Source organism: Pan troglodytes, chromosome 14, assembly GCF_028858775.2.
Source record: "Pan troglodytes isolate AG18354 chromosome 14, NHGRI_mPanTro3-v2.0_pri, whole genome shotgun sequence".
Taxonomy (NCBI): domain Eukaryota; kingdom Metazoa; phylum Chordata; class Mammalia; order Primates; family Hominidae; genus Pan; species Pan troglodytes.
In genome coordinates, this window is record NC_072412.2 from 58,110,164 (window position 1) to 58,137,296 (window position 27,133).

At 39.4% G+C, this 27,133-nt stretch overlaps 1 protein-coding gene across 1 annotated transcript; it reads left to right on the forward strand.

The window, feature by feature from the left end:
• Positions 1-207: 207 nt before the first annotated feature.
• On the forward strand, positions 208-26,464 carry HNRNPA1L2 (heterogeneous nuclear ribonucleoprotein A1 like 2). The gene is given in 9 exon segments (XM_063792165.1): positions 208-423; positions 4,722-4,997; positions 10,177-10,317; positions 15,074-15,146; positions 19,956-20,097; positions 21,473-21,613; positions 25,074-25,635; positions 25,638-26,101; positions 26,104-26,464. Coding segments are annotated over 3 exon segments (1,065 nt in total). The 5' UTR covers positions 208-423; positions 4,722-4,997; positions 10,177-10,317; positions 15,074-15,146; positions 19,956-20,097; positions 21,473-21,613; positions 25,074-25,160; the 3' UTR covers positions 26,230-26,464.
• The last annotated feature ends 669 nt before the right edge of the window (positions 26,465-27,133 follow it).

A 27,133-nucleotide genomic window follows, 5' to 3' on the forward strand; every position in this document is an offset into this window, starting at 1 on the left:
ACTATCTTGTTCGGCGGTCTCGGCGGTCTGGAATCCTCCTAGGCCAGCGAAACTTACTGAACACTGGCGAGGACTCCGCCTCTAGGAATAGAATCGCGGGGTAGGTGGGGTCGTCTGGAGGTAGCTGGCTCCGCCCGGCCCGCGGGCGAGTCCGGAATACAGTTACCCACCTCAGTTGCCCACCGGAAAGCAAAGGGAGAGGAACCCGCCAGACCAGAAACGGAAGAGAGCGCGGGGGATGTGTTTGGCGTGGGGCGCACTGTTCAGTTGCTCTCCTGGATGGCTTTATGTCTCCGCGGTGTTTCCTAGAGTCTCGGCGTTTCTACCTCTTCGCACCCTTTCCTGCCACCCTTTGTCCCCTGGAAGCCCGGAGACATCAGCGGCTGCAATTTTGCTACTCGCTGCTCGGCGTGGAACTGTCAGGTACCGCAGTTCAGCACTTCTGGCTCCGCAGGTCCTCGGGCATCCCTGTGCCCCGTGCTGTACATTCAGTTATCCTCCAACTTCCTAGTGTCGATGTTATTACCTGCTGGGTTTTAGAAGCTATTGCTTTAAATCTGAGAAAAGAAAAATCCCAGAAAGATAAGATGACTTGCCCAAGGAAACATAGCGTGCGTGGAAAACAGTGCTCCAATTACAAGCCGGGTCGCTGTGCCTCATTCGTCTTGTCATCAACTCCTGTCAGTTTATCCAAGCTCCAAAAGCGAAGTTGTTTTATCTTTTGCTTCCCAAGATTTATGTGATAGTCTCATTTCTGTTTCCTTCATTTATTCTTTAGTTCATTATTGGAAAACTTTACAGCGTGCCAGTACTGGTCATAAACCCCAAGTAAGACAGTCTTGTCATCACGGAGCGTGTAGTTCCAGCAAGTAGACAATTTAAGTGCTGTGTAGTGAAGTAATTGCTGAGATAGTGTATGGAAGCACAGAGTACACCATTCATCCAACAAGTAATTGCTGGAGGAGCAAATAGGGACACCTAACCATTGCAGGGGCGACTCAGGATATCCTTTCTGGAAGAAAAGTCTGATGAAATCTGAAGGACCACTGGTTGAAGTTAGCCAGGAAAGAAAACGTGTTGCAGCATACTTGGTTTTGCTGTTTATCCTCCGAGTACTTTATTGTTATGAAAGCCTAATTCCACTGTGTAACTTCCATGCATAACACTCAGAAGCCAGTTAAGTACAGTGCTGAAGCAGGTTAGTAGCAGTGAAGGTGGGAAGGACCAGCTGAATGTAGGAGAAAAATTGCCCAGGTAGAATTAAGGGGATGTGACATCATGGGATAATGGTAGGGTGGTCAGAGATAGCAAAGATTTCAACTGGCTGCTTTGGAGGATTATGGTATCCTTAACGTTAGCAGAAGAATGCAGATCCGGGGTTGAGAAAGATTTTTACGTATGTTATAATTTTTGGAAAACAGAAAAAATCTGTTTATGTCAGGGGGCATTTTAATATAGAAGTGTGAAAAATGGAAAGTCAGTCTGAAAGGGGACGTCTTAAATGTCGTTTTGAAGGTGTTGCATTTGAAGTACTGATGAGATGCTGTCAGTGGAAACAAACTCAGGTGGGAGGTTAGGTTTAGAATTTTATGTTAGTGTTATGGAGTTACTTATACATAATTTTCCTGTAATGTAGATTGCTTTCTGTGGTATGAAAGCAGTCTTGAAAGAAAACATTGTAGTAAAGATTATATGTGAGATTCATTCCCCTGATTACCACCTTTCTGTTAAAATACCTTTAATATTAACTTTATTTTCTTTTTTTGAGACGGAGTTTTGCTCTTGTTGCTCAGGCTGGAGTGCAATGGCACGATCTCGGCTCACCACAATCTCCGCCTCCCGGGTTCAATCGATTCTCCTGCCTCAGCCTCCTGAGTAGCTGGGATTACAGGCATGCCCCAGCTAATTTTGTATTTTTAGTAGAGATGGGGTTTCTCCATGTTGGCCAGGCTCCAACTCCCGACCTCAGGTGATCGGCCCGCATTGGCCTCTCAAAGTGCTGGGATTACAGGCATGAGCCACCACGCCCGGCCAACTTTATTTATTGTTATTATTATTAATAATTATTTTTGAGATGGAGTCTCACTCTGTGGCCCAGGCTGGAGTACAGTGGCAGGATCTTGGCTCGCTGCAACCTCTGCCTCCCTGGTTCAAGCGATTCTTGTGCCTCAGCCTCCTGAATAGCTGGGACTACAAGTGTGCGTTACCACGCCTGGCTCATTTTTGTATTTTTAGTAGAAACGGGGTTTCACTGTGTTGGCCAGGCTGGTCTCGAACTCCACACCTCAGGTGATCCATCCGCCTCGGCCTCCCAAAATGCTGGGATTACAGGCGTGAGCCGCTGCACCTGACCAGTGTTAACTTTAAGTGTAGAATAATAGGCTGGGCGCGGTGGCTCACGCCTGTAATCCCAACACTTTGGGAGGCTGAGGCAGGCAGATCACGAGGTCAGGAGATCCAGACCATCCTGGCTAACATGGTGAAACCCCGTCTCTACTGAAAACACAAAAAATTAGCCGGGCGTGGTGGCGGGCACCTGTAGTCCCTGCTACTCGGGAGGGTGAGGCAGGAGAATGGCGTGAACCCGGGAGGCGGAGCTTGCAGTGAGCTGAAATCACGCCACTGCACTCTAGCCTGGCGACAGAGCGAGATTCCGTCTCAAAAAAAAAAAAAAAAAAAAGAATAATTATTTTCTTAGATTGTACCATATATTGAATATTATGAGAGTCTTGTGTACTTATTATGAGGATACTAGTTTGGCAATTGTTTTTTCATTCTAATTTTAAAGTGCCTGATTTGATAGCCTCTGACGTTTTCATAAGCAGATCAGATAGTTTCAGCATTTTTTGAAATTGCCGTTTTCTCTTTCATGCAAGTATCCTTAGCCTGTGGCTACTATTTTCTGGCTTTGAGAACTTGATATAGTATTTAACCTAAGGTCTGATACAGGCTCTTGAGCTCACCTGCATCAGAAGCACCTGGGTCTTATTTAACATGCTGATTCCTGAACCCCATTCCAAACTTACAAACTAAGAATCTTAGGAATCTGTGTTTTAAGTCAGCTGCCTATGTGATTTGTATAACCTCTAGAGATTCATAACCACTGACTTAACGTCTGTGGGCAGCAGTTTGTTCTGTAAAACGAGAATAATAAAACCTATCCTTTAAGATTGTAAGGATTAAGTAACATAGGTAACATAGCTACTGTAATGTGGTCCCCTGATCAGCAGAATTAGCAACACCTGGGAGCTTGTTAGAAATGCAAATTCTCAAGTGTCTCCTGGAAACAGCTACTGAATCAGAGTAGTTTGGTGGGACCAAAGAATCTGTATTTTAGCAAGGAGCATAGATACTTTCTATGGGCCAGGCACAGTGGCCCAGGCCTGTAATCCCAGCACTTAGGGAAGCCTAGGTGGGCGGTGGGAGTTCTAAGTGGGCAGATCCCAGGAGTTCCTGTGCAACATGGGAAACCCATTTCTACAAAAAATTAGTCCCAACTACTCAGGAGGCTGAGGTGGGAGGATCACCGGAGCCCGGGGAAGTCGAGGCTGCAGTGAGCCAAGATCACGCCACTGCACTCCAGCCTGTGTGACAGAGCGAGACCCTGTCTCAAAAAAAAAAAAAAAAATTTCTATGCATATTAAAGTTTGAGAAGCAGTGCTGGAGCACATCAGCTTCATATAAGTAGGGACTATGAAATTCTTATTTACTAACATATTGTCAGTACCTAGTATAGTGCCCAGCAGAGTAGATATTCACTATATTTAATGAATGATTTTTAAATATATTATACCCTCTTACTGAAACTAACACATTCAAAGAGTTTTTAAAGTTGTTTAGTAATCAAGTGCCAAAAGAGGTTTTTAACTCCACAGAATAAAACTGGATATTTGAGTTACTTAGAATTAGGACATCTTTTGCATGAGTCTAGTATAGATGTAATCATTTGTGGTGTTCTCTTTCATAAATGTATCTAATGAGGAAAGCAAAAATGACATTTATAGCCATCGATTATTCTCTTTTCTGTTCCATTTTAGCTTAGCTTACAAGTGGTTATGGGTTAAGTGGCACGTAGCTTGATGAGAATGTTGATCAGATTAAAACAAGACCCACTCAGTTTTTTTTAAAGTAATCTTTTTGATAGAAATTTATTTTTGTATTGTTTAATTATAACTTTTTAAAGAGGTGTTATGTTAAGATCAAGGACTTGCAGTCAGTCAGATCTGGGTTTGAGAATAATAAATTGTCATTTATTAACCATGTCAGAGTTTTTCTACCGAACTCTGGGGTAAATGGTGGGAAGGAACAGATTTGGGAGCACCAGCACCCCCAGGCCTCCCCTGGCCACCCCCAGGAGCAGGTGATCAATATCTCAGCATACCTCTACTTATTTGTGGCACCCCAGTGTGTCTTAGGCCTTAGTGAGCAGTGAGGTGCATGACCTTAGGTAAGTTACTTCTCTGATTTTCAGTTTCCTTATCTGCAAAATGGAGACCTTAGGGAGTTAATGTGGGTATGAGAAATGTGCATAAAACATATTGCACGAGGTTGAGGCATATAGTATGGGCTAATAAATGGTAAGTTGCTGCTGCTGTGGTTGTTAATAATTATAAAAAGCAAATGGAAAGGGCTTGAATTGAAAAAAAATTTAGATACACGGTTTTTTGCTTTATTAGCCTGCATTGTATTTTTCATTTTTTTTCTTTAATGCATCTTTCCAGGACAAAAAATAATATCCAAAGATATTTTGGCACTAACGGCGCTATCTGTAGCAAGAAAGTTGAGCAGTGTGAACTGTTGAGACTTCCAAGGAGACTTCAGACAACCAAGAAAGTGTAAAGGAAAACAGAGAAAAAGACTTGTTAGACATTATTAAGGGCACGAAAGTTGAATTGAGCACAGTAAATGTACAAACAACAAAGCCACCCAACAGAAGTTCACTTAAAAGCTACAACTGGCGGGCCTCAAAGAGCTTTAGGACATGCTCCAAAGAAGAGGTAAATTTAATTGTAATTTGAATGTTGTTTGAAAGTAATTTTTGAAATTCCAGTAAGCTTTTTCTTTTTGCAAAAAATGTTTTTAATACAAGTACTTGGGAGATATTGAATTAATGAAGAAAAAATATCAGCTAATAAACACAGGGACTCTAATAATTACTTGAGAAATGCTGTAATTGTATTATATTTAAATACCAAGAGGATATCTGTACACAATCCAGTGAAAGGAAAAGAGAAGTGATCTCACTGAGAATTCTACACTCTTACATACTTATTGGTGTTATTAACTGCTACTTAACTGCCTCTTTAAGCTGTTAATTAACAATATCATTTACATCTTGATTTGAAGGTAGCTTCATGTCTGTAAAGGACTCACTTATTTGAAATTTTCCATTTAAAAAATTTTTTCTGGAATAAAGTTTAGCACGTTGATTACAACTGCTCTGTATGACTTCCTGTGACCAATAACTATCCGTGCTTTCAGCTTTCCTGGCTTCCTCAGAGCATTGTAATTACTTGTGCTTGTCAAAAGAGTATTTAATTCTGAGTGCAATCAGTGATATCTTGGCATTGTGTTGTAGGTTAAATGGCAGTTTTTTTTTTAATGATACATAATGATGTATTTCGGTGATGTCATTAATTCAAGTAGTAAGGCGTGTGGCTTTAGGATACCCATCACTGACTTCCCTTATCAGAACAAACAGATAATATAGGCTTCTGTTTTCCAGAATGATTTAACATTTTAATGGAACTTCTTGGTTTCTACATGGTATCAAAAATACCTCTGGAAAGTATAATTGGGTGGTAGATTAAGCTAATTCAGGCAATCAGTACCCACAATAGGTACTTCCTCCTCGTCCTACTCTTTAGAAACAAAACAGTTACATATAAGTATGTGGAAGTAAATAACACAAACATATAAATACATATCAAGAATGGCATTTTTAAGGCTACCAGACCTGTTTATGACCCCTCATGCCCTTTATTTTAATTTAATTAACTATTACAGAAATGGTAAAGTGAGTTGAATGCTTTGGAAAGAGTCAGTAAAGGTCACGTAAACAATTTCTTTCCAATTAGGCATGAGTGAGACAAATATACATACGCAGGAGCATCATACCCTTAGATTGCTTTGTAAGCTGTCTCACATTCTTGCTCCACTTTTCCACTTAAACCAAAATTGAAAATATTGCAGGATGGGTGTGATGTATATAAAATATATGCCTTAGAACCTTTTATCAGTGGTCCTGTGTTTAAAAAAGAGGCTTTGGTCCTACATCAAAAGACTGGTGAATGAGGTGCATCTGTTTTGAGTTTTTAAAAGGTGTCTTTTAATGATTTTTGCCTCCCCTCCCCGCTTTTCAAGGACTTCCAGGGTGCATGGGATTAGATGAGTCATGATCTTTGCTTCATGAGGCACTGTCATCATAGCTTCATGCATAGCCTGCTTTTCTTTCTTTGTATTATATATTAAATCCCCATTGATATGGTTACCATAGTTACACTACCTCCCAAACTTAGTGGTATAAAACATTCACTCATTATGCTCACAGATTCTGTGGGTTAGCAATTTGGCTGGAACACAGTGGGGAAGGCCAGTCTGTGCTCTATGATGTCTGGGTCCTCAGTTGGAAGACTTAGAAATCTGAGGCTGGAATCATCTGAAGTTTGCCCACTCATAGGTCTGGCAGTTGATGCCGGCTGTCAGCTGAGACCTTAGCTGAGGGTGTTAGCAGAAACACCTACATGTGGCTTTCTTTGTGGCCTGGGCTTTCTCACCGCATGGTGGCTGGATTCCAGGGTGGGTGTCTCAAGAGAAAGTGAGCCAAGAGGAAGTTGTATTTTGTTTTGTTTTGTTTTGTTTTTGAGATGGAGTCTCGCTCTGTCACCCAGGCTGGAGTGCAGTGGCGCGGTCTTGGCTCACTGCTATCTCCACCTCCTGGGTTCAAGCAGTTCTCTGCCTCAGCCTCCCGAGTAGCTGGGATTACAGGTGCCTGCCACCATGCCTGGCAAATTTTTGTATTTTTAGTAGAGATGGGGTTTCACCATGTTGGCCAGGCTGGTCTTGAACTCCTGACTTTGTGATCCACCCTCCTCGGCCTCCCCAAGTGCTGGGATTACAGGCATGCCACCGCGCCTGGCCAGTTGTATTTCCTTTTTAATGACCTAGCCTTGTAATAAGATTGGATATTACCATGTTTACCCTTTTCCACATTGATTTTCCTAGGATATTTGTTTTTACCACAACCACTTCTGAGACACTGTCTTAACAAGGATAATGTCATTGATAGGAATGGAGTAATATACAGTTGGCCCTCTGTATGCGTAGGTTCTGCATCCACAGATAACTTCTGATAACGTTTTTTAAGAAACACAGAAAAAATACCAATTAAAAAATACAGTATAACAACTACTTATGTAGCATTTGTTATATTAGGTATTACAAGTAATCTAGAGATGATTTAAAAGTATTTGCGAGGGGCCTGGAGCAGTGGCTCATGCCTGTAATCCCAGCACTTTGGGAGGCCAAGGTGGGCAGATCACTTGAGGTTAGGAGCTGAGACCCGCCTGATCGACATGGTGAAACCCTGTGTCTATCACAAAAATACAAAAATTAGCCGGGTGTGGTGGCATGGGACTGTAATCGCAGTTACTCGGGAGGCTGAGGTGGGAGAATCCCTTGAACCCGGGAGGTGGACATTGCAGTGAGGCCAGATTGTGCCAGTGCACTCCAGCATGGGCAACAGAGTGAGACCCTATCTCAAAATAAAAAAAAAAAAAAGTTATGAAGGGGAAAAGTATGTATTCATGAAATAGTTTTAATTACAGGATTGAATAGATTGTTAAAAGATACTTTTTTTTTTTTTGAGATGGAGTCTTGCTGTTTTTTGCCCAGGCTGGAGTGCAGTGGTGTGATCTCGGCTTACTGCAACCTCCGCCTTCTAGGTTGAAGCGATTCTCCTTCCTCAGCCTCCCGAGTAGCTGGGATTACAGGTGCACTCCACAATGCCTGGCTAATTTTTTGTGGTTTTAGTAGAGATGGGGTTTCACCATGTTGACCAGGCTGGCCTCGAACTCCTGACCTCAGGTGATCCACCTGCCTCGGCCTCCTAAAGTGCTGGGATTACTGCCATGAGCCACCACGAAGCCCTGAAAGATACTTTAACAAGTTCTCATTACATTGTTAAAATCTATGAAGAAAGATCCTTGTATGTAAAAATTATCTTGTTCAATGACACAGGCTCCCTACAATTTTTATTAATTAGAACTTTATAAATTATAAAGCCAGAGACTATAACTATGAAGGAAACTATTGTTATGAAATGCATGATTCTGAAAAATGAATATTCACCTATGTTCTGTGCCTACTCTGATCAAATACATATATTAAAATTTGAAAATGAAGTTTACAAGTGGTTTATGAAAGAAATAACAATGACGTGGAATACGGTTAAAGCTTTATTCACAGATAACAGTTCTGAAAGTACATTTCATTTTAACTATTATATTTCCTTTTTTCTTTTTCTTTTTTTGAGACAGGGTGTTGCTCTGTGGCCCATTCTGGAGTGTGGTGGAACAATCATCACTTACTGCAGCCTCAACCTCCCAGGCTCAAGTGATCCTTCCACTCAACCTCTCAAGTAGCTGGGACTGTAGGCATGTGCCACCACTCCTGGCTAATTTTTTTTTTTCTTTTTGTGGAGATGGGGTTTTGCCATCTTGCCCAGGCTGGTCTTGAACTCTTGAGCTCAAGCGATCCTCCCTCCTTGGCCTCCCAGAGTGCTGGAATTACAGGCATGAGCCACCATGCTGAACCCCTTTTTTCATTCTTCTATTTTTCTTCCATTCCTATCAGATTTTAGATCTTCCATATATATCTCAATTAAGTCCTTAAAATCTTTCTCCAAGAACTTTAGGAATTTGGGAGCTTTAATTTGAATATTAGGTAATAGATCATAATACAGAAAGCCAGGCATAATAAAATATTAATTTGGGTCCCACTTATTGAGATGGCAGTTCTCAGTGAGTTTAAAAATGTCGCAAATAGCCAGGTATGGTGACAGATGCCTGTAGTCCAAGCTACTCAGGAAGATGATGTGGGAGGATTGCTTGAACCCAGGACTTCGAGGCCAGACTTCATGACATACTGAGATCCCATCTCTTAAAAAAAAAAAAAAAAAAAAAGGAAACAATGTTGTATATAGTTTACTTTCTTTTTATAATAGGATGTTTTTATATTAACTTGCTCTAATTTATTTAGGAAGCTTTTAAAAGCTTTTTCTTATGAAAAATTTAAAATATACGCAAAGTACGCAAAATGGTACAGTGAACCCCTTTATACTGTCACCCAGCTTCAACAATGATCAACATTTTACTATTCTTGTATTATATATACCTTCACCCAGTTTTCATCTCCTACTTGATAATGATTGATGGCTTTTTTTTTTTCAGGTAAAATTTACATACATTAAAGTGTACAAATCTTAGCTGGAGGATTTTGACAAATGGATAAGCCCATGTGACCCACACACTTAACCAAGACACTGTGTTTCCCATTTTCACCTTCCCAGTTAGTAGCCTTCTGTCCTGAGGCAATTGCTGTCTTGATTGTTTTTTCACCTCAGATTAGTTTTGCCTGTTCTGGCACTTGACAGCAATGGAATCATACAGAATATATTCTGTGTCCAACTTCTTTCACTTGCTCTAATATCTATGAGAATCATTCATGTTGGCATGAGCTGAGTACTCTTCCATTGTTTGGATATCTGACAATTTGTTTTTTCATTCTAACAACAGACCTTAGGTTGGTTCCAGTTTGGAGCTATTATGAGTAAAGCTTCTGTGAACAGGTTAAGCTGCCTTAATATTTGCTTGCAATATATATTGTTTTTGAAATACAATAGCATCTAATTGAAAATTCCACTAATTTATAATTTTTGAGGCTGATCCCTCATCCCTCCACCTTAATATATTGTTCTGAATTAGCATTTCAAAGTTTATATAAAACTGGTACCTAATAGTTGAGAATTCCTGCTTTTGTCAGATATTGGATTGAATGATACTTTTTTGATCAACAGAAAATTTTCCCCCCAAAATCATTTTGCTTTTCACTAAACTACTGGCATAATAAGCAATCTCTCTTTTTTCTTTCTCATTTGGTTTTCATTTTCTTTTTCAGAAATGAGCCCCTGAGTCCTGAGTTGGTGGCAGCTGCATCTGCTGCTGTGTTTTGACAAGCAAACAAGCCAGAACTGCTCAGGCAGCTCCGTAGCATGAGGAAGAGTCAGGGGCACAGAGAGATGGAGAGAGACCTAATTAGGTAAGTGAATCAAACCATTAGGTTAGTAATGTTTATATCTCAAAATAGGCCATTTTCATGTGGCTAGTAAGTAATACACATAATATATACCACATAAGTGGAATTTACATATAGAATATACCATATAAGTAGAATTTTAGCAATTCAAGTTTTTAAAAAACTTATGTCTTAAGATTATAGTTTTAAGAGACCAATTGAATAGTTACTGTCCTTTTAGGAAGTTACAGTTTCTTGTCCATGAAACAAGAAATGATAAATTCAGTAATGTTATTAAAAATAACAGAATAAGATAGCTTTTCTGAGAAAAGTAATTTTTTTTTCAGTTAAATAGCTTGCTGGTTTTATGCATGGTATAGCAATCTTCAGGTCTGTTTCCTTCTCTTTTTCCTCCTATTCTTATGTTTAAGCTGACATCTTTCCACTTACTCTCTTCATCTCTCATTATTTTATGCTACGTTAGACTCCTTGCTGCCTACATTGTAGTAAGTGGTAACACTGCTTCATTTTGGAGAGTGATCTAAATCTGTTATTCCCAATGAGCGTGTGTACCAGATGTATTTCGGGAAGTTAAAAGAAATGGCCACGTGTGGTGGCTCATGCCCGTAATCCCAGCACTTTGTGAGGCTGAGGTGAGAGGATCACTTGAGGCCAGGAATTTGAGACCAGTCTGGGCAGCAAAACAAGACCCCATCTTTACAAACCATAAAAAAATTAGCTGGGCATGGTGGCGTGTGCCAGTAGTTCTAGCTACTTTGGGGGCTGAGGCGGGAGGATGGCTTAAGTCCAGAGTTTGAGGCGGCATTGAGTTATGATGGCACCACTGCCCTCCAGTCTGGGCGACAGAGAGAGACCCTGTCTCTGAAAGAAATTATATTTAAAAAAAAAGAAAACCATAAATATCTGTACTGTCAGTTCAGTGACTCATTTTGTTTGTGTTTGAACAAATACAAGGGCAATAAATAAATACATCTATCTTGGTTTTCATTTAGTTATTGAATATAGGTGATAGGCATACAGATACTGATTGTACTTCCTGTTCATTTTCTTGGAATAATTTTTCATGTGACACTTTTATGTTTGAAATGAATATTTCTGAAGAACATCTTTAAAAGACAAGTAAACAAAAATAATGTTCTGTGTTATGTGAATGTTAATAGATGACTTTTTAAAATTTAATTTAAACATAACTTTGTATGCTGTATAATTAGTGGATAAAAATGAAATAAGAATTAAATGTTATCACTGTCCTGTTTCAGAAAGTTTATTACTGTTCTGTAGCTAAGGTTTCTTTATTTTTTAATTTTTTTGGAGACAAAGTTTCACTCTTGTCTCCCCGGCTGGACTGCAATGGTGCGATTTCGGCTTACTGCAACCTCTACCTCCTGGGTTCAAGCGATTCTCCTGCCTCAGCCTCCCAAGTAGCTGGGATTACTGGTGCCTGCCACTGTGCCCAGCTAATTTTATACTTTTAGTAGAGAGGGGGGTTTCTCCATGTTGGCCTGGCTGGTCTTGAACTCCTGACCTCAGGTCATCCACCCGCCTTGGCCTCCCAAAGTGCTGGGATTACAGGTGTGAGCCACCGAGCCTGGCTGTAGCTAAGATTTCTAATGCACTTGACCTTTTTATTATTTCAGTTTCAATAACAAAATATCAGATATGAAAATTGCCAGATGTGCTACAGCTAGAGTTAATATAAGGCCAGAGCATCAGATTCAGTTTGACCAAGGCTATGACAATTATCCTGGCCTGGAGAAGACTGCTGATCTTAGAAACAGGTATCAGGCTTTGTAGTCTGCTGGGTTTTGTTTGTATAGTTTGGTTTTACCTTGACTGTAGATTTACCTTATTGTGGGTGTGTATGATTGCTGTTGGATATGTGAGCATTATGAATGCATTTACATCTGTGTTCTTACTCTCTGTATACCACTTCCTAGAGAGGGAACCATGTGCTGGAGTTAGCCAGTCCTGCATTTTTCTATACCTTAAATCAAAATAGGCCATGCTTCATATCTACCCATGATGAATAGGGTTCCTTTGATTTAGAAAAAATAGAGCTGACTGAATTCTGAACAAGTGAGTATTTTGTGAGAAACATTATTTTTCATTTTAAATATAAATGCCTAATACTGTGTATTCATTTACCCTTTATATCTCTATACATGCTTATCTTTTGTTACACCTTAGAGAAATGACCCACCATCAACGAAAAGAAAGAAAGGCGTAGGCTGGGCATGGTGGCTCACGCCTGTAATCCCAGCAATTTAGAGGGCCGAGGCAGGTGGATCACGAGGTCGGGAGTTCAAGACCAGCCTGGCTAACATGGTGAAACCCCATCTCTACTAAAAATACAAAAATTAGCCGGACGTGGTGGTGAGCTCCTGCAATCCCAGCTACTCAGGAGGCTGAGGCAGGAGAATTGCTTGAATCTGGGAGGTGGAGGTTGCAGTGAGCCAAGATCGTGCCACTGCACCCTATAGCTTAAAATGGTAGATTATTTGTGGCTATTTGAAATTACTGAAGTTCTTAAAGATGGTGAGCCATGTCTTACATAGTTATTTTAGAATCTAAAGTTGTTCTGTATTTACATAAAGTTTCTATTCTTTCTCTGCTTTAAACCCTGAAAGTGGTAGTTGAGAAGGAGGAGTCAGATATTTGGCATGGTCTGACAAAAATTAACTTGTCTTTTATTTATTTATTTGTTTATTTTTTTGAGACGGAGTCTCACTCTGTCGCCCAGGCTGGAGTGAAGTGGCACCATCTTGGCCCACTGCAACCTCTGCCTCCTGGGTTCTAGCGATTCTCCTGACAGCCTCCCCAGTAGCTGGGATTACAGGTGTGCACCACCATGCCCAGCTCATTTTTGTATTTTTAGTAGAGACAGGGTTTCACCATGTTGGCCAGGCTGGTAACTCCTGACCTCAAATGATCCGCCCACCTCGGCCTCCCAAAGTGCTGGGATTACAGGTGTGAGCCACCACGCCCGGCCTAACCTGTCTTTATAGCAGGATATGCTCACAGTTGGAGTGTTTTTAATACATTGTGTATTCCGTGGATTTGTTTTAAGTAAAATCAGGCACTTGAGTTAACTCCTGGGTGTTAAATTAGTGATTTATACAGGAAAGTTGGAAAAGGTGGTTAGCAGTTAACACAGGAAGTTCAAGAGTTTATGGTGACTTTGGAATATTATTTGAATTACTAATTTAAAGTGATTTAGTATCTGTTACATATTATTGAATAAAGTAGAAAGTGTTCTTGGAGTTTTACTTAAGAATATTTAACTGAGTCAGTTAATACTGGAGAAAATTTAACTGAATCATTCAGCTTGCATATAATACTGTGCAGCTACATCGGGATGGCATATTTGATTTTTAATATTAGATTTGACATTTAATATTTTAAAAATTAGGTGGCAGAGGAGAAGTTAACAAGTAGGAAAGGGGTTCCTGTGCCTTCAGTGTGTTAAAAAGCCAGCTAAAGGGGAGTAAGGGGAAGCAATGGTGAGATGCCAAGTTGTTCACCCTGCTATGACTTGGGCAGGGTCTGGGGTATCAACCCCAGACAACCCAGGCCTGGACTGATTGCTTCTGTTGGAAATTGACAGTTCACACTGGCCTTTCTCAGAATGTTGGCACTGCCACTGACTAATTCTGTGACCGGGGCACCTTTTATAGCCTCCATCAGCCTGTTTCCCCGGCTATAAAATGCTGACAGTGAAATCTAGCTTAAATGGCTTTCTTGAGGAATAGAAAAGAAACACGTATAAACTCTCTGGTACATAGTAGGTGCTCAGCAAATGTCCATTCCCTTTCTCTGTTGTGCATTCCTCTTTTGAAGTTCAGTGCTTTACCAAGGCATTTCCTCTCTGCCGTGACTTGCTTTAATCCACCATCCTGTTCACCGGACGTTCGGTTGAGAGAGAAGAATGCAAGGCACTGAGGAAAGTTCTGGAGCAGAAAAGCCTTTGTTTACAAATAACTTGGGAACCTGCTAGAGGAAAACTTGTATGACTTGAAATCACATTACTTAATGTTCATATGATATTTCCATTTTTTCCGGTTCTATTAGTAGAGAAAAGTAGTTTAGTCCATAAAAAAAGAATTTAAAATTATTTTTAAAATTAGCCCTCCAGTTTATAAACTGGATTTTAATCTGCCAGTAAGTTTATTCAAGTAAATATGTAAATTGATGCATAAAACAGTTGATTATCAAGTTTGCAAGAAAATGTTACCTGTTAACTCTGATATTAATTTCAATGGTTAAAAAGTCATGTAAAGAAAGTTAATTATTTTACAGAATGATTGCTTTATGAAAGGGAATGTTGTGATTTACCTACACAATCTTTTGTAATTATAATTTGTAATTAAACATTGCAGTGTTTCCTGCCCTTAAAAACAAGTGTTGACTCTTTTTAACAGCTTCTTTTTAGCATAGTTTTATAATTTTTCACAAGATGGAGTTTTTAAAACTTAATATAAAAGGGAGCAAATAAAAATTAATGCTAATTGAGCTAATCTTTTCAGTTGGATATTTTGGAAATTAAGTTGCTGTAACTGATTTGTTGTATTATGAAGCAAAACTTCAAGTGCACATTTCTGTTTTTAGTCTATCAGTCCTAAAAATGTGGCAATTTAGCTAAGATGTTTGATGTACGTCAGTGGAATTATTTTGAATTTTTACATAGAATATTTCACTTAAATTTTTTTCTCATAATTTTGTTGACAGTTTATATTCATTAAAATGTTCTTTTTTTTTTTAGGAAAAATATATTCAAGGGGAAGAGATGTAATAGATTTCACATTATGGCAGTTACTAAAGAAGCACGTGAACAGGTTTGTTAAGAATAACTATTTCTCAGGTGGAAAAATATTCCATCTTTTCAAGATGTCCTTAGTGTTCCGATGGTGTAATAGTTGGATATTTTAATATTCCCTCCTGTCATTGGCCTGGATTCGAATCATGAATGTGGCGGTTGTTAGAAGGAAAACTTGGGACTGTAAATTGGGAAGGCATTGAGAGACCAAAGAATAATTTGGGCAAGACCAGCTTGTTGAATAGATGAGTTTACTAGGACTTACCTACTGGACATTTCTGGGCAGCTCTAGAGTCACCCTGCCTCTTATCTCTAAACTGCTTTTAAGCTTATATGCTGGCTGTTTGCCTACATGTGTGCACAATGAAACTGTTTTCCTTGATATGTTTTGAGGTATGTCCTGGGATGTTTGGGTTCTCAGGGACACCTGCTCCTCAGCTAGGCACTATGGCCTTGGCTCCCTGCCCAGCCTTCAGGGTTCAACCAACACACATATACCCTTAAGTAACCTGGTGGGAGACATACCACACTACAGTTGTTGACATTGCTAGTTGTGGTTCAGTTTCCCTCTTGAAATGTTGCATTCTGTGAGATAATGGGAGGTGAGTACTACCAATTACATGAATCCAGAGGTCCAGATTAGCCACTAATTTGGGTTAGAACATTATTAATCACCTACCATTTGCAGTATATCTCTATGCTATTACATAAAGACATACTGGTTCCTGTCCCTAGGCAGCTTGCTATCTAGAAGAGGAGATAGCATTTATAAAATAACTTATTGAAGTGATTTAGTGATTGTTCAGGAGATGGGAAGAACATTCAAGGAATATATTTAAGAGACTTGTGTTTTTTTCTTAACACATGGTTGGTCTTTGTTCCCTATTCTTCCCCTTTTCTTTGGGTAAGAAATTTACCATTTTAAGTCTAAAAGAGAAATGAGTGTCCTCTTGCTTGGCATTAAATTTGGTTTACTAGTAAAATAAATGAAGAAACTCAGTACAAATGGTCTCCAGAGTGTAAGTGATGAGCATTTCTGATGAATAGAAGTTAGTTTTTTGGATTTTGATAGAAATAATGTTGTATATGGACTTAGGAGGCTGAGACAACAGGATAGCTTGGGATTAGGAGTTCAAGACCAGCCTGGGCAACATAGTGAGATCCTTTCTGTAAAAAAATAGAAAAAAATTATCTGGGTATGGTGGTGCATGCCTATAGTCCTAGCAACCTGGGAGGTTGAGGTGGGAGGATCACTGGAGCCCAGAATTCGATGCTGCAATGAGTTACAATTGTGCCATAACACTCCAGCCTAAGCGACAGAGTGAGACCCCCTCTCAAAGGGGGAAAAAATGTTGTATGTGATAGATAAGTTCCTGGGCCAGCCTCCAATGACTCATTTAATCTTTCTACCAGTTACTTATATGAACTTCTGATTTTCCCCCTATTTAATAAACTATATTAGAGGCTAGATCTCATTCATGTCTGTATACCCTATAGCATCTACTCATGTGGCTTACAGATTGTAGGAACTAGTTATCTTAATCTTAAATTCTTTTTTGAAGAAACTGTAGTATAAAATATACATCTATAAAGGAAAGTAGTGAATTCAATTAATGTTTGTTCATTAGAACTGAAGGTGAAGCTAAAAGAACAACCCCCTGTATTACAAAAACTGCATTCTGTTTTGTATGATAAAAAGGAAATGCAAAATGCATAGGGACAATGAATCACCTCTCCCCTGCTCAAATGGTATCCATTAAGTGTGCATCAGAAAGGAATTTTTTGTCAGGGCAGCTGCTGTTGTCCAGCCAAAAGAGACACTTGGATTCTGGAAGGAGCCCGCTTGCTTTTTAAAATAAAATAATCTTATTTCTAAAACTGAAATTAGTTGGCAAGAAGGCATTTAAATTTTATGTATTTTATAAAACAGTATCAAATGATTATACTCTAGTGAGGAAAGTAGCACACAAATTTATGTAATAATTTACTCTGAAAGTACTGTTTGTGCTGTACTTGCATGAGTCTAAAGAATGTTTTTTGTTTCCAGTTAAGTACAAGAATAGCAACATATGGAAACTTAAATTTAGCAATTTTTCATTGTTGTTATCTTACCATCCCAAATAATGCTGGAAATATAATTGGCATTCAGTAATTTTTTTTATTGACCGATTGAATGAGTTATTCTGTTCCATGATTCCCACTTCTTGTTCCCCACTAAGTTCTTACCACTGCTACAAAGGATATAGTCATAGGCCCTACTGGTTATCCTAGAGTCGACAGGCAGTTATAGCTCAACAGAAAGAGTGTTGGTGTTGTGTAGGTCTGGATTCAAATTCCAATTCTGCCTCACTAACCTTTCCCCAACTGTAAAATGAGGGTTAGTATGTACATCTGAAGGATCAAATGAGGTCATCTGAGAAAAGTGTGAGGCACAGTGCCTGGAACATAGTACACATTTAATAAATGTTTGCAACTATTAGCAAGTGTAAAATATGATGATCCTAATGATGATGGAAAAGACATAGGTCGGTCAGTGTCCACCAAATAAAAGATAACTGAGACAATTAAGTTATTTCATTGGTGTGATTGCTCTGTAAATGTGGCTAGTTAAGCCTAACAGTTGTGATAGTTACCCAGTATCAGATGAACTAGGCCAAAATACTTAATATCTGCCAGTCAGTATGTGGTTAGACACATCTCTGCACATAAAGGCTCATAGAAACCGATCCAGAAAAAGCAAATAGATAAAATAAGGCTTACCCAGGTAGAAGAGTAAATGAGCTATTTGTTGACATGCTTTAGGGGGCTTGACAAAAGTGTGTAAACAGGTAGAGTGGAGGATAAATCATATGCAATGTACACCTCTAGCCCAGAAAGATAAAAAATGTTTGAAAAAATTATTAAGGATGAAAAATTAGGGAAAAAAGTAGCCAAGGGATAGAGAGTGATATTCATTTTCTTTTTACAACTTTATTAAGGTATAATTTGTGTGCAGGGAACTGCACACATTTAGAATATATAACTTGACTAGTTTTGACAAATAGATACACCCATGAAACTGCCACTTAGAAATCTGAACATTTTCATGTCCTTTTGCAACACACACACACACACACACACACACACACACACACACACACACACACAATGCAGGCAACCACTGATCTGCTTTCTGTTAAAATAGATTAAGTTGCATCTCTTAGAATTGTACATAAATGAAATCACACAGTACGTACTCTTTTGCATCTGGCTTGTTTCACTCAGCTAATGATTTGAGATTCATCCATGCTGTAACATGTACTAGTAATGCATTTTTATTACTGAATAGTATACAGTTGTATGGCTGTATTACTGTTTTTTTTTTTTTTTGAGACGGAGTCTCGCTCTGTAGCCCAGGCTGGAGTGCAATGGCGCGACCTCGGCTCACTGCAACCTCCACCTCCTGGGTCCCGGTTGAAGCATTTCTCCTGCCTCAGTCTCCCGAGTAGCTGGGCTTACAGGCACATGCCACCATGCCCAGCTAATTTTTGTATTTTTAGTAAAGACGGGGTTTCATCATGTTGGCCAGGCTGTTCTTGAACTCCTGACCTCGTGATCTGCCCGCCTCGGCCTCCCAAAGTGCTGGGATTACAGCTGTGAGCTACCGTTCCTGGCTGATGTATTACATTTTTGTACCTATTCACCTGTTAGTGGACATTTGAATTGTTTCCCAAATTACAACCCACATTTGGCTATTACAAAGAAAGCTGCCATGAACTTTCGTGTACAAGTCTTTGTGTGGACATGTATTATCTCTTGGGTAAATATCCAGGAATGAAATAGCTATGATGAATAACAGATGTATTTTTAACTTTTTAAGAAGCCATCAAGCTGTGTTCCAAGATGTTTGTACCATTTTACGTTCCCAGCAGCAGTAACTGGTGGGAATATGGCTCATTTTCAAAAGATGATCTGAAATTTCAAAAGTAAAAAAGTTATTGAAACATGTAATATGATGGTGGTAATTAGCCAACTCACAGGGTTGGTTGTGCGGATTAAGTGTACTAATGCATAAAAAAATTTAAGCACAGAGGAAGTACTCAAGTGTTCATTAGCAGTTTTATTGTTATTCTGTTGATCTAACTTCTTTGGTTGTTAACAGTAGTACATTAGTGACTAATTTTGATAGAGTTAAAATAAACAGTCTAGAGTTTAAAAATAAGTCACATATTGTATAAAAATATTCATATTCATAAAAATACCTTTAAACAAAATACAAATTTATTTATTTATTTTTCCAGTAGAAGGGGTAGTGATTACCTGGCATTGTTGTAAAACCAAAGTTAAGCTTGCCATTATTGTAGTTATAGTCTTTATTTATTTATTTATTTTTTGAGACAGAGTCTGGCTCTGTCACCCAGGTCGGAATGCAGTGGCCCGATCTTGGCTTACTGTAACCTCCGCCTCCTGGGTTCAAGCAGTTCTCCTGCCTCAGCCTCCCAAGTAGCTGGGATTACAGGCACACACCACTGTGCCCAGCTAATTTTTTGTATTTTAAGTAGAGATGGGGTTTCACCATGTTGGTCAGGCTGGTATTGAACTCCTGACCTCCCCACCTTGGCTTCCCAAAGTACTGGGATTACAGGCATGAGCCACAGTGCCTGGCCTAGTTATAGTCTTTAATATAATTTTTGTTGCCGTTATCTCTCAGTGAGTAACTTTTTATTATATACTGTAATTATGAGTGTCAAGGTATTAAAAATACACGATCAATTCAGGATTGGTTATAACATTTTTTAAAAAGATATTTACATTGACTTGTTCTTATTTAAAATGTCTTACTATACAGACACATCACCTTCGCTTTGGGGTATGGAATTTGATAAGCAGTTAGCCACAGAATATGAACAACCCCTTTAGAATGAGATTGAAGAACTGATCCAGGGGACAAAAGAGGGGAAACTGAGAGTTCCCAATTAATAATGAAGCAGGTAAGTGTTAATTCCAGGGGTTATAAAATTCATTGATTGAGATTATTTCTGCCAGATATTCACTTTTAGAGTGTAGATACTTACATGAATTTCAAAACACTGTGTAGATATCTTCGCGGTGTCCTAAAGACAGTTAGTTGCAGCAGAGTCCATGCAATATAATAGAATTTTATGAAATTCAAAAACCAAATTTTGAATATACTTTCTTAGCTCTAACGGCGATAAAACTATAAAGAAAATGATCAACATAACGTGGTATTTCAGGAAGGCAGGGTAATTGAGTAGGGACACTCAGGGACTTCAACAGTACTATCATTCTGTTCCTCAAGTTGGACGGCAGGTTCACAGGTGGTCATTTCATCATGCCTTTATGTTTTATGTTGTATATATTATACTCTATGTTATCCATATTATAATTACACATATTCTTTTGTTTGTAACAATGTTTCATAATATTTCAAGGAATGAATGGAAATGGGCACATAATGAAGATATGCAGTGCCTAGCCATCAGTAGAGTCCCAGCATTATCAGATTCTAAGATAATTCTTATACAAAAACAAGCAAACAAAGGGCATGTTATCTAGAATGAAAAGACCATCCATATTCTAATAAACTGAGACAATCAAATAGGGAATCCCTCTTTTAAGGATGGTATTTGTTATATGCTTGGAAGTGTTTTGAAGTAGAAATTGGTTGTAAATAAATCTACTCCTTGTTAATAGGAAAGTATAAGCTTGCTTTTAATGTCCCTGTTATCCCTACCAAGAAATTAAAAATCCTGGAGGTAGTATTGCTTATGAACTCACTTACTTGCTTATTAATGACAGGTGCATTTGCCCTCTTAGGGGATGACCATGGGTATTTTAAAAGATAAGAAATTTCCTGAGAATTCCTTAAATTTTTCTAATTTTTACTAGCCAGTGAGGACATTGTCCCTTTTTTGCAGGTAGCTTTGAAAGATGATGATACCTCCACAGTTGAGACCATGTTGTTAAAACATCCTTCATTTAACCATTTACACATTTGGTTCTAAAGAATGTATTATCCTTAGATTCTTGGTTCTAAAGAATGTATTATCTTAAGATTCTTGTCTTACCACTATTCTTAAAATTTCTCTAAAACTTGCTGAGGTAATCAGCTTTAAATTCTATAAATACAGATAACAAAACCCTCTTAATCCTAAAGGTGCTTTTAAAGTTCATGCATTTATACATGTATGCAAATTGCCTATTAAATTGGGAAGATTTCATTCTAAGTAACTAAATCTTAAGGAGCTAAAGCTAACCTGCTTTATAAAATATATTAATTCCAGGACTAAGCAATTTCTGAAAACAGACTTATTTACTGTGCTGCTTAATATTTCCTCAAACTAGAATACAAGCGACGGTGGCAGAGGGAGGAAGTAACTCATACTAGGAAGAACAAACAGCTGCTGGAATATGCTTGTGGTTTAGAGCTTCTTTTAAAAATCCTGTCAGCTGCAAAGGAAAGGAAGGACTAATATTTTCCACGAGGTCAGTAACATCTTTATGAAGATGCTCCTTTTGAATGTGGTACAGAAAGTTGGAAAACACTTAGGCATGGTATCTGGCATAGTGCCCCTTAGGGAGCACTTCACATGCAGACGGTCCGGGGCTTAGGATGGTTTGACTTAGAATTTTTTGACTTTATGATAGTTGCAAAGGCGATGCACATTCAGTAGAAAGCGAACTTTGAGTCCCCATAAAGCTATCCTGTTTTTCATGTTTAGGACATTGTTCCCATAAATTCATGAGCTATTCAATCCTTTATAATAAAAAAGAATTTGTGTTAGATGATTTTGCCCAAATGTAGGTTAATGTAAGTGTTCTGAGTACGTTTAAGGTAGGCTAGTCTAAGCTCTGATGCTCAGTAGGTTAGGTGTATTAAAGACATTTTGACTTACGATATCTTCCCCTCCCAATAAACCCATTGTAAGTCAAGAAGCACCTGTAGAGGTCTGCCTTTACCAATTTCAGCTGCGACAAATTTAATGTTCCTGTATTGCTTTTAAATTGGAGAGCAGCAGCAGGTCTGAAACAAATACTGCAGTTAGCTTTGTGTTCTTCGCTATTTATTGAACAGTTCAGAGGGCAAGGAAGCAAAGAGAAGTGCTCTGAGTGTGTCTTTGCTTGCCAGCTCCTGAATTTTTAACAGTTCTACAGTGGCCTTCCTGTATTTTTCTCTCGTTTTGTGTGTTCTCTTCTCTTTTTGTTGACCCTGTCTCAAAAAAAAAAAAAAAAAAAAAAAAAAAAAAAAAAATCAAAACTATCCCTTGGGAATACATAATGTTTGTATATGGAAACCCTCATGCCTTTCTTGCTACCTGTAGGATAAAGTCCAAAATCCTTAGCTTAACATTCAAATTTCTCCATCAAACTGGGTTCCTAGGCCAACTATTTCAGAGTTAATGTTGTTCTTGGTTTTTTTTGTTGTTGTTTGTTTGTTTGTTTGTTTTTGAGATAGTGTCTCGCTCTGTTACCCAGTCTAGAGTGCAATGGCACAATCTTGGCTCACTGCAACTGTCACCTCCCAGGGTTCAAGCAGTCCTCTCACTTGGCTCACTGCAACTGTCACCTCCCAGGGTTCAAGCAATCCTCTCACTTCAGCCTCCTGAGTTGCTGGGACCACAGGCCTGCACCATGCCTGGCTAATAGATGTGTGTATTTTTGTAGAAAGGGGTTTTCACCATGTTTTCCTGTCTGGTCTCCAACTCCTGGGCTCAAGGGATTCACCCCTCCTTGGCCTCCCAAAGTGGTGGGATTACAGGCGTGAGCCATTGCACCCAGCTGATGTTTTTCTTAAAATGCAAATTCTTTGGTTACACCCCATACCTACTGAATTCGTATCTCATGGGAAAGCTGTACAGTTTGTATTTTTAACTAGTATTTTTTATTTCTTGCTACTCAAGAGTGGTCCCAAATTAGCATCTACATCACTGGAAACATTTTAGAAAAATAGAACTCCAGGCCCTGCTCCAGACCTAATGAATCAGAATAATATAGACATTCAAGTTAGAAAAGCACTAGGTAATCTTAATGTACACTTGGAAGTTTAAGAATAACTGATCTGGCCCCAACCTGTCATTTTAAGTTTGTCCCTCAATGTTGCTCTACATTTATTCATTCAACCAACATGTATTGGGTAAGGTATCAAGGATGTCTTCACATAGTCATGGAACTCTTAGTACAAAGTTGACAGAATATAATGTCTGCCCTCCAGAGACACACTGGGGTTAACCAGTGAAGTTGCTTACTGCTGCGGGTGACCAGCCAGTGGCTCTCAGCATCCATTTAGACTAAAGGGATCAGTATTTTGGGCACACCCATAACCATTCATAGTACATTAGTTGGGGAGCTCTGCCTTATGTCCTGGTATTTCTTAAGATTCCTTTCTTGGCTCTCTTCCCACTGCACATGCTCCTTTGACAATCTCATTTACTTCCATGGCTCAGTCACATCTGATATCCACATCCAATCAATCATGCAGCCCAGGTAATTTACCTCCTCAAAAGCTTTTAATTTGTCATTTGTCTTCATGTTTCTACCTTAGTTTAAGTTACCATCATTTCTTACAAGGAATATGCAAACTTCTGAACAGGGTTTACAAGGACCAGCATGATCTGTCCCGATATTACATCTTGACTCTCTGTAGCCCTAACATAATCTAGTCATCAACTCCTGAATAAGACATGGCTGTCAGTACTTGGCCTCTCCACACCAAATCATTGACTCAAGATTGTTTATTAAAGAAGGACCTGTGATGCTGTTGTCATTGTCCTTAACCTGTAAACTTGCTGCCTTCCTCACTTTCCATTTGTTCTTTAACCCTCTGTAGTATTGCATTTGACTTATTACCCTGAATTTGTTGTTACAAAGGTCACTAAGAGTAACCAATTTCCATATTGCTGAATCCCATCCTTCCTTCTCTTCCTGGACCTCTTGATCAATTGATAACCTTTCATAACTCACTTTTCCTCTAAACTCTCTATTGCCTTCAGTTTTGCCCAATCTGAAGTGCCCAACTCTCCTATCCTGCTTCTGTAATATTTTCCCCCTTTTACCATGTAAAAAATAATTTCCTGATGTTCCCTTTGGGTTGCTCCAGAGACTTTTTCAAAGATTGGAGTTCTCCCAAGTTTTGTCTAAAGGTCACTGTTCTTATTCTCTGTTTTCAACTTGTCCGCTTCCAATCTGTTCTCCCCAATGCAATAGGAGTGTCAGTCTAATTATGTCAAGCCTTCAGTGGTTTTTTTAATCTTTTCAGATGGAGTTGAGGCCCTATGTGGTCTCACCTCTTCTTTATCTCACCAGCCTTATGATCAAATTCTGCACTCCCAGACATAATAGCAATTAGAATAAGAATGTTTTCAATTGCAAGAAGCAAACAGAAAAACCCAACTCAAAATTATTAAATAATACAAAACAAAAAGTCAGGAGTTTGGAGGCTTCTGGGTTGGTTAACTCAGGAGCTCACTGGTATCACTGATGAACTAGGTTTCTCCATCCTTATGCTTTCACTTTCCTTGGGATATTGGTTTGGTCTTCCAGGATGGCTATTGCTAAAGGTAGCTGCAGTAATTTATTCTGTGTTTCTGTTTATCAATAAGAAGACCTTTCCCAGAATCCCTGAGCAGACACCTCATGCATGGCCCAATTGGCTAGATTAGTTATAAACCCCTTCTTAAACCATATTGTTTGCCAATATGGCCAACAATGTGGGGTTGGGGATCCCAACAATGTGGGATGTGGGATTACCACAAATGACTTAGTCATGTGCTGGAGAAACAAAATTAGGGCTTCACAGCAAGGAAGAAGGGAGGAATGAAGTATCCTCCTGTTATGTATACTTGTCCTTCTTCCTGTACATACACTAAAAAATGTTCAGGCCCATATGAAAAATGTATTTATTTCCCAAAGAGAATCAGCCAGAATCTCATCCAAATACTCTATCCAGCTTCATGTCTAAGATCTCTGGTGGACTTTTTCTGCCCGTGGACGCCACTGAAGAAGCATCGTTAAAGTCTCCCTTCACCCTGCTGTCATGTCTAAGTCAGCGTCTCCAAAAGAGCCCGAACAGCTGAGGAAGCTCTTCATTGGAGGGTTGAGCTTTGAAACAATCGATGAGAGCCTGAGGAGCCATTTTGAGCAATGGGGAATGCTCACAGACTGTCTGGTAATGAGAGATCCAAACACCAAGTGCTCCAGGGGCTTTGGGTTTGTCACATATGCCACTGTGGAGGAGGTGGATGCAGCTATGAATACAAGGCCACACAAGGTGGATGGAAGAGTTGTGGAACCAAAGAGAGCTGTCTCCAGAGAAGATTCTCAAAGACCAGGTGCCCACTTAACTGTGAAAAAGATATTTGTTGGTGGCATTAAAGAAGACACTGAAGAACATCACCTAAGAGATTATTTTGAACAGTATGAAAAAATTGAAGTAATTGAAATCATGACTGACTGAGGCAGTGGCAAGAAAAGGGGCTTTGCCTTTGTAACCTTTGACGACCATGACTCCGTGGTAAGATTGTCATTCAGAAATACCATACTGTGAAGGGCCACAACTGTGAAGTTAGAAAAGCCCTGTCAAAGCAAGAGATGGCTAGTGCTTCATCCAGCCAAAGAGGTCGAAGTGGTTCTGGAAACTTTGGTGGTGGTCGTGGAGATGGTTTCGGTGGGAATGACAACTTCGGTCGTGGAGGAAACTTCAGTGGTCGTGGTGGATTTGGTGGCAGCTGTGGTGGTGGTGGATATGGTGGCAGTGGGGATGGCTATAATGGATTTGGTAATGATGGAAGCAATTTTGGAGGTGGTGGAAGCTACAATGATTCTGGCAATTACAACAATCAGTCTTCAAATTTTGGACCCATGAAGGGAGGAAATTTTGGAGGCAGAAGCTCTGGCCCCTGTGGCGGTGGAGGCCAATACTTTGCAAAACCACAAAACCAAGGTGGCTATGGTGGTTCCAGCAGCAGCAGTAGCTATGGCAGTGGCAGAAGATTTTAATTAGGAAACAAAGCTTAGCAGGAGAGGAGAGCCAGAGAAGTGACAGGGAAGCTACAGGTTACAACAGATTTGTGAACTCAGCCAAGCACAGTGGTGGCAGGGCCTAGCTGCTACAAAGAAGACATGTTTTAGACAAATACTCATGTGTATGGGCAAAAACTCGAGGACTGTATTTGTGACTAATTGTATAACAGGTTATTTTAGTTTCTGGTCTGTGGAAAGTGTAAAGCATTCCAACAAAGGGTTTTAATGTAGATTTTTTTTTTCCACCCATGCTGTTGATTGCTAAATGTAATAGTCTGATTGTGACGCTGAATAAATGTCTCTTAAAAAAAAAAAAAAGATCTTTGGTGGAATCCGTAGGCTGCTTTTTCATCTGGTGGCTGTGGCTCTCTGGTGTTTTGTCCTCAACAGCCACATCTAATATGAGCACTGGGAAGAAGACTCTTTCTAAGGCTGCTCAGCTTTAGAGTACATTTCTTGATGGTGTGAGCTTGGTGTCCTGTCTCAGAGTCACTAGTTTCCCAGCCTGAAACAGTTGTGTCTCAATGCCCTCCATCCTGCCTTTTCCACCCGGCCAGTTACACACCATTCTAGGTCTGTTTTGTAGCACTCCACTTCCAAATACCAAATTGTCTATCAGTTTGGATTCTTAGTCATAAGCAACAGAGATGGATTCTGGTTTTCAGCATAAGATAAATTGTATTAGAAGAATATTGTGCTGCTTGCAGAATGGCCAAAAGGACTAGAGAATCAGCATCAGTCTGAGCCACATGGCTGGGAATAAATCCTGGAACCATACTGCATAACTGGTCGGGTGAGGAGATTGTAGCCACTGTTGCCAAGCACTGACACACTGCTTTGTAACACTATCTGCTGCTTCGGGAATTTGATCTTGACACATGTGCTACTGCATCTGGAGAGGATACACTAAGGTCCTTCCTTGATTTGTTGTTGCTAACCAGTTACCAATTTTAAAGTATGTGCAAGTTCAGCTTAAGTTGTTTGGCA